At 48.2% G+C, this 7,830-nt stretch overlaps 2 protein-coding genes across 3 annotated transcripts in view; both read left to right on the forward strand.

The window, feature by feature from the left end:
* The window catches only part of ift122 (intraflagellar transport 122 homolog (Chlamydomonas)), a 33,862-nt gene extending 31,579 nt beyond the window's left edge, over positions 1 to 2,283 (forward strand). For both annotated transcript variants that reach the window (XM_062531422.1, XM_062531423.1), the window contains 2 exons: positions 746 to 910; positions 1,619 to 2,283. In XM_062531422.1, coding sequence (XP_062387406.1) covers positions 746 to 910; positions 1,619 to 1,705 — 252 coding nt within the window. In that variant the 3' untranslated portion in view covers positions 1,706 to 2,283. The remainder of the gene's footprint in view (positions 1 to 745; positions 911 to 1,618) is intronic.
* Positions 2,284 to 3,660: 1,377 nt separating this feature from the next.
* LOC134076391 (rhodopsin-like) lies at positions 3,661 to 7,830 on the forward strand. Its single transcript, XM_062531424.1, has 5 exons — positions 3,661 to 4,027; positions 4,797 to 4,965; positions 5,137 to 5,302; positions 7,290 to 7,529; positions 7,695 to 7,830. Exons 1-5 carry the CDS (start codon positions 3,667 to 3,669, stop codon positions 7,821 to 7,823), a joined length of 1,065 nt encoding a protein of 354 aa, XP_062387408.1. The 5' UTR covers positions 3,661 to 3,666; the 3' UTR covers positions 7,824 to 7,830.

The raw sequence follows: 7,830 nt of genomic DNA on the forward strand, positions 1-7,830 counted from the left end.
AGCAGAGAGGAGAGGAGTGGAGAGGGTGTGGGGAGAGAGGAGCAGAGAGGAGTGGAGAGTGTGTGGGGAGAGAGGAGCAGAGAGGAGTGGAGAGGGTGTGGGGAGAGAGGAGCAGAGAGGAGAGGAGTGGAGAGGGTGTGGGGAGAGAGGAGCAGAGAGGAGTGGAGAGTGTGTGGGGGGAGAGGAGTGGAGAGTGTGTGGGGGAAGAGGAGCAGAGAGGAGTGGAGAGTGTGTGGGGGAAGAGGAGCAGAGAGGAGTGGAGTGGAGAGGGTGTGGGGGGAGAGGAGAGGAGTGGAGAGTGTGTGGAGGGAGAGGAGCAGAGAGGAGTGGAGAGGGTGTGGGGAGAGAGGAGCAGAGAGGAGTGGAGAGGGTGTGGGGAGAGAGGAGCAGAGAGGAGTGGAGAGGGTGTGGGGAGAGAGGAGCAGAGAGGAGTGGAGAGGGTGTGGGGAGAGAGGAGGGGGACGGGAAGAAAGAAACATTGGGGGAGGGTGGAGCAAGCAAAATCACAGCCAGCAAAATCACACAGTATCATACACTCGACCAACATATGCTGTGTTTGACACACACGCACACACACACACACAGCCACACACACACACACAGCCACACAGCAACTGGATGTAACGGATGGTGGCAGTACACCTCACTGCACATAGGTCATGGAAAGGTGCTGGTACCAAATGCTTCTTTCTGGTGTGTGTGTGTGTGTGTGTGTGTGTGTGTGTGTGTGTGTGTGTGTGAGTAGCAGGGGGGCAGTGAGTTTGTGCCTGTGGTGGTCAGCAAGAGCGTGCTGATGTCCATGTCCAGACGGGACGTCTTGATCAAGCGCTGGCCCCGGCCGCTCAGATGGCAGTACTACCGCTCCCTGCTGCCCGACGTCAGCATCACCATGTGCCCGTCCTGCTTCCAGGTACATACACACACACACACACACACACACACACACACACACACACACACATTTACACATGCACCTGGGGCAGTCACACCCACCCAACAGATTTCTGCTGAAGCTAGCTTTTTTTTCTGGGTCAGGTCCTATGTGTACTGGCTTCTTGGGTCTGGTGGACACACAGCGTGTGTGTGTGTGTGTGTGTGTGTGTGTGTGTGTGTGTGTGTGTGTGTGTGTGTGTGTGTGTGTGTGTGTGTGTGTGTGTGTGTGTGTGTGTGTGTGTGTGTGTGTTGTCCACTCAGCTCAGCAGTAAATGTGAGCGTGATGTTTCTACTCCACAGGATTAAAATAGACATGCTATAGTGAGCTGTTTCATCACCTAGTTTAGGTTTCTCAAAATTGTAAGTCACTTTAGACACCTCGGTATGTACGGACTGGGTGGAGTCCGATCAAACAAAGGTGTGTGTGTGTGTGTGTGTGTGTGTTTGTGTGTTGAGACTTGAAAGTGAGGGGGCCATCTGGCCCTCACCCAGGTGCCCCTCTGGCTCGTGTGTGTGTGTGTGTGTGTGTGTGTGTGTGTGTGTGAGCTCCAGCTGGCCAGCCTGAAGAGGCAGTGCTGGCTCTGGACTGGTCACATGACTCTGGGCTGCTTTTTCCTGCCTTGCCCTGCGCCCGCCGGCCGGCCGACTTCCTGTTTGTCACGATGTGTTTCCTGTCTGTCCTCAGATGTTCCACAGCGAGGAGTACGAGCTGCTGGTCCTGCAGCACAACTGCTGTCCTTACTGTCGCCGCTCCATCGACGAGCCCAACTAAGTGTGTGTGTGTGAGGTAGATAGCATGTGTGAGTGAGTGAGTGAGTGTGTGAGTGAGTGTGTGTGTGTTTTAGTGTGAGTGAGTGAGTGTGGTGAGTGAGTGAGTGAGTGAGTGAGTGAGTGAGTGAGTTAATGACTGAGTGAGTGAGAGAGTTAGAGTGTGTGTGTGTGTGTGTGTGTATGTGTGTGTGTGTCAGTGAGGTGAGGTGAGGGAAACCGCAGCATCAGCGGCCCCCCTGCAGAGCTGATGTGATTACTCCGATGAGATTACAGACGGCCTCTTACTGACCGCAACGCAACGCAACGCAACGCAACACACGGACGCCTCAGCAGAATGTCACATGGCAAAGGGCATTAATACACTCTAATACTGCAGATGGACCTGGAGAACTGGGCCTGTCTGTATGAGGATGGTGAAGTGGGACCAAGGTAGTGTGGATGTTGTGGAGGCCATGGACCACCAGGGATGTGTATGGAATGCACTTGACAACACATGTTGTGATGAGATTACAAATGTGTACTTCTGAATGTTAAGCAGTTTTTATATATTAATAAAATTCATTGTTTTTTTTATCCACAAAAAAACGTGTGTTAACTGTGTGTCTGTCTGCAAGTATGTGCTTCAGGGATGTACTGTATATAGACATTGCAGTGACTGACATATTAAGATCCTACCATTAAAGACAGTGTGTAGGTATTACCTATTCCTTCCTCAACGGAGATTCATTCACAGAGACTAGAACTAGACGAGTAGAGTTTAAAGAGTTCATTTAACCTGGAATCAAGCATCCAATTCAGCCCAGAAGAACTGGAATGAGAATAATCCAAAACCCACAACATCTCTCAAATGAATTGGCCACTCACAGTGTCATTGTGGGAGGACTGAGATACGCTCTGTGTGGGCAGAAGTGAATTAAAACGGACTCCCCGTTCACTGTGCGTCCACTTGAGAATCTCCAAACAGCCCACAATATGCCCTCTGTGTGAATATGTGACGGTCTCACTTCAGGTCACGGAACACAGGCACGGAGACGTTGTTGTTGTGGCATTGTGAGGCACTGTATCTGTGTTCGAGCTTTCAAATCAAGCCAGTATTTAATGCCTGGGAGCTTCTGGACTCTCAGGCTCTGTTCGCAGGCCTGATAGAGTTCAGGGGTGGTGCCTGAATTCAGGCTTGAGCTCGGCCATGTACGATGTCAAGAAAGGCTGTTCTCTATATTATCTGTGAATGTATTTGATCATTTCAGCATAGATCATTTCCTGTCTATCAGCCCTGTGTTCGAGACCGTAAAAACGGCTGCCTTCTAAGATATCTAACTGAGCCGCAGTGTTCAATCAGATAGTCGGGCATCTCCAACTGGTGTCCAGCTCCTTAAATACGGGTCCTACTTGGACGACACTGATCAGAAATGGCCCAGGCCACTTAAATGTGTTATTGATCCGTGTAGGATTAGTAAGCCAGTTCTGTGTGACCTCAATCTGTGTGTGTGTGTGTGTGTGTGTGTGTGTCTCTGTCCAGTCTTGCTTACGCCCCTGGCTGCTAATCCGCAGGGAGGGGGCCTTATAAGAGACCCTCAGCGTCCCGGGGTGCAGATCACACCTTTCTAGCTCTCCTCTCTGCTCCTCTCATCTCATCTCTCCTCCGCTCATCTCCCCTCTCGCTGTCCTCTCATCCCAGCTATCTTGTCTGGAACACTTACTTCTATCTATCTCTCTCTGTCCCTCTCTCTCTCTCTCTCTCTGTCCTCTCATTTCATCTGAGGAGTCTGGTCTGGAACACTTCTCTCTCTCTTTCTCTCTGTCTCTCTCTCTCCTCTCTGTCCTCTCATTTCATCTGAGCAGTCTGGTCTGGAAAACTTCTCTCTCTCTCTTTCTCTTTCTCTCTGTCCCTCGCTCTCCTCTCTTTTCTCTCCATCCCCCCACTCCCTCTCTCTCCCTTTTCTTCCCTCTCTCGGGGTCACCATGAACGGCACGGAAGGGCCCAACTTCTACGTGCCCATGTCCAACCGCAGCGGGGTGGTGCGCAGCCCCTTCGAGCACCCGCAGTACTACCTGGCCGAGCCGTGGAAGTACTCGCTGCTGGCCGCCTACATGATCTTCCTCATCATCACCTCCTTCCCCATCAACTTCCTGACGCTCTACGTGACGGTCAAGCACAAGAAGCTGCGCACGCCGCTCAACTACATCCTGCTCAACCTGGCCGTGGCCGACCTGTTCATGGTGATCGGTGGCTTCACCGTCACGCTCTACACCGCGCTGCACGGCTACTTCGTGCTGGGCGTCACCGGCTGCAACCTGGAGGGATTCTTCGCCACGCTGGGCGGTGAGTGCACAGGCTGGGTGTGTGTGTGTGTGTGTGTGTGTGTGTGTGTGCGTCTCTCTCTTTGTGTGTGTGTGTGTGTGTCTCTCTCTCTCTCTCTCTCTCTCTGTGTGTGTGTGTGTGTGTCTCTCTCTCTGTGTGTGTGTCTCTCTCTCTCTCTCTCTCTCTGTGTGTGTGTGTGTGTGTTTGTGTGTGTGTGTGTCTCTCTCTCTCTCTGTGTGTGTGTCTCTCTCTCTCTCTGTGTGTGTGTGTGTGTGTCTCTCTGTGTGTCTCTCTCTCTCTGTGTGTGTGTGTGTGTGTGTGTGTGTGTGTGTGTGTGTGTGGTCGATTTGATGATGGATCATTTAGGAAAGATCTTACTGATTTGCTTTGATGCATTTTTGTCCCCTTAGAATTATAAGGTTCTATGTACGTTTTGAGTAGTTCTGAGATGTTGAGCTTCAATGTTTTAGAAGTCCATAGAGTTCTGATAAGTGGAACAAACCTCTTTAGATATAATGCACACTGTACAACTACAAGAAAACCTCACCTCACCTTCTTAAGGGGTCACAGAATGAGAATACCGGTATGTCAGTAACTCAATTTTGACCAAAATGTCAGATAGAACCTTATAATTCTAATGCGACGAATTTTGTGGCTTTGTGAGCAGATAAGTTAAGAACATATGATATACGAGTTTTAGCAAGATTTAACACCCATCAGTGAGAGTAATGGGAATGTTTCCAATGATTCCTGCCTGGATGAGTGTAATCTGTGTCTGTGTGTGTCGTAGGTGAAATTGCCCTGTGGTCCCTGGTAGCGTTGGCCATTGAGCGCTATATTGTAGTGTGCAAGCCCATGAGCACCTTTCGCTTTGGGGAGAAGCATGCGATCGTAGGTGTGGCCTTCACATGGATCATGGCTCTCACCTGTGCTTTGCCCCCTCTGATGGGCTGGTCCAGGTAAGTCTGACTACGTGTCCCAGAAACACACGTACAGATGGACAATCACTCCCATCTACAGTCACCCTTCATCTGTCACCTTGTGTGCGAGTGTGTGTATGTGTGCACGCGTGTGTGTATGTTTGCACATACTGTACGTGTATGTGTGTGTGTGTGTATGTGTGTGTGTAGGTACATTCCTGAGGGGATGCAGTGCTCCTGTGGTATTGACTACTACACCCCCAAGCCTGAGCTCAACAACACGTCGTTTGTCATCTACATGTTCATCCTCCACTTCTCCATCCCTCTGCTCATCATCTTCTTCTGCTACAGCCGCCTGCTCTGCACTGTCCGTGCGGTTAGTCTCTCTCTTTCTGTCTCACTCACACACTCACATACACACACACACACTCTCATACCACACCACAGAAACACCTCAGGCTCACACACAAACAAACACCATCATTTTCACCATTCAGTGTTACCACATGACAAGTACTCTCATCTACCTTCATTTGCACATACAGTACATTCACACACACAGTACTCCAGACACATCCAAGAAATCATGCTTAAATTACTTTACACACTAGAGCGCTTCATCTAGAGTTGTATGAGAGCGCTTCATCAAATGCTCTATTAGAGTAGTTAATCTAGAGTTAGAGCGCTTCATCTAGAGTTCTATTAGAGCGCTTCATCTAGAGTTCTATTAGAGCGGTTCATCTAGAGTTCTATTAGAGCGGTTCATCAAGAGTTCTATTAAAGCGGTTCATCTAGAGTTCTATTAGAGCGGTTCATCTAGAGTTCTATAAGAGTAGTTCATTTAGAGTTCTATTAGAGCGCTTCATCTAGAGTTCTATGAGAGCGTTTCATCTAGAGTTCTATGAGAGCGCTTCATCTAGAGTTCTACTGTATGAGAGCAGTTCATCTAGAGTTCTATTAGAGCGGTTCATCAAGAGTTCTATTAGAGTGGTTCATCTAGAGTTCTATTAAAGCGGTTCATCTAGAGTTCTATAAGAGTAGTTCATTTAGAGTTCTATGAGAGCGCTTCATCTAGAGTTCTATGAGAGCGCTTCATCTAGAGTTCTATTAGAGCGGTTCATCTAGAGTTCTATAAGAGTAGTTAATTTAGAGTTCTATTAGAGCGCTTCATCTAGAGTTCTATTAGAGCGGTTCATCTAGAGTTCTATTAGAGCGGTTCATCAAGAGTTCTATTAAAGCGGTTCATCTAGAGTTCTATTAGAGCGGTTCATCTAGAGTTCTATAAGAGTAGTTCATTTAGAGTTCTATTAGAGCGCTTCATCTAGAGTTCTATGAGAGCGTTTCATCTAGAGTTCTATGAGAGCGCTTCATCTAGAGTTCTACTGTATGAGAGCAGTTCATCTAGAGTTCTATTAGAGCGGTTCATCTAGAGTTCTATTAGAGCGGTTCATCTAGAGTTCTATTAGAGCGGTTCATCAAGAGTTCTATTAGAGTAGTTCATTTAGAGTTCTATTAGAGCGCTTCATCTAGAGTTCTATTAGAGCGGTTCATCTAGAGTTCTATTAGAGCGGTTCATCAAGAGTTCTATTAAAGCGGTTCATCTAGAGTTCTATTAGAGCGGTTCATCTAGAGTTCTATAAGAGTAGTTCATTTAGAGTTATATTAGAGCGCTTCATCTAGAGTTCTATGAGAGCGTTTCATCTAGAGTTCTATGAGAGCGCTTCATCTAGAGTTCTACTGTATGAGAGCAGTTCATCTAGAGTTCTATTAGAGTGGTTCATCTAGAGTTCTATTAGAGCGGTTCATCAAGAGTTCTATTAGAGTGGTTCATCTAGAGTTCTACTGTATGAGAGCAGTTCATCTAGAGTTCTATTAGAGTGGTTCATCTAGAGTTCTATTAGAGTGGTTCATCAAGAGTTCTATTAGAGCAGTTTTTCTAGAGTTAAGGGGCATTCACATACGTCGCTACTCGCACATCGCTCCTCGCTTCAGTTAACTGTCAATCATCTCTATTCTACATTCTGATTTGGTACTCGCTTCACTCGCATCGCTGGAAGTTAAAATTATTTTAACTTTGTACCCGCCCACATCGCATCGCTAGTCCTCGCATCGCCTGTCCTGGCCACATTCAGCTAGAACACATTCACTTTACATTGACAGTTCTCGCTCAGAGATGGGCGAGTAGCGACGTATGTGAATGCAGCTTTAGAGTGGTTCATCTAGAGTTCTATTAGAGGACTTCATCTAAGGTTTTATTAGAGTGCTTCATCTAGAGTTCTACTAGAGTTGTTCATCTACTCTACTAACGGAGACAGCAGGAGCAGTGTGTGTGGGCCATGTGTCATTCGCTCCTCTTGTCCCAGGCTGCAGCCCAGCAACAGGAGTCCGAGTCCACTCAGCGGGCAGAGAAGGAAGTGACACGCATGGTGATCGTCATGGTGATAGCCTTCTTGGCGTGCTGGGTGCCTTATGCCAGTGTGGCCTGGTACATCTTTGCCAATCAGGGTACGAGCTTTGGGCCCATCGTTATGACAGTCCCAGCATTCTTTGCCAAGAGTGCCGCCCTGTACAATCCAGTGATCTACATTCTCCTGAACAGACAGGTAAGAAACTGTAGCACCACTGCGTACACAAACATTTCTTGACTGCATGCTTCACGTCTGTTGGATCATCCTCATATTGATGGAAGCAAAACACAGATGCACAGTAAGGCGGCATCTAGTGAACGGTATGTTCTAATTCTGTTCTGTGTGTGTGCGTTCCTGTAGTTCAGAAACTGTATGCTGACGACTGTGTGCTGTGGGAAGAACCCGTTCGGTGAGGAGGAAGTCACCACCACGGCCTCCTCTAAAACCCAGTCCTCCTCCATCTCCTCCAGCCAGGTGGGCCCTGCCTGAACTCTGC

The sequence above is a fragment of the Sardina pilchardus genome, chromosome 3 (genome assembly GCF_963854185.1).
Source record: "Sardina pilchardus chromosome 3, fSarPil1.1, whole genome shotgun sequence".
NCBI lineage: Eukaryota > Metazoa > Chordata > Actinopteri > Clupeiformes > Clupeidae > Sardina > Sardina pilchardus.

What these genes read in the sequence shown, in the direction of transcription:
- LOC134076391 (XM_062531424.1), top strand. Translation starts at nt 3,667, where the DNA reads ATGAACGGCACGGAAGGGCCCAACTTCTACGTGCCCATGTCCAACCGC. An exon ending in CCTCTGATGGGCTGGTCCAG is followed by an intron (nt 4,966 to 5,136) that starts GTAAGTCTGACT and finishes GTGTGTGTGTAG; the next exon opens with GTACATTCCTGAGGGGATGC. An exon ending in TGCTCTGCACTGTCCGTGCG is followed by an intron (nt 5,303 to 7,289) that starts GTTAGTCTCTCT and finishes CTCTTGTCCCAG; the next exon opens with GCTGCAGCCCAGCAACAGGA.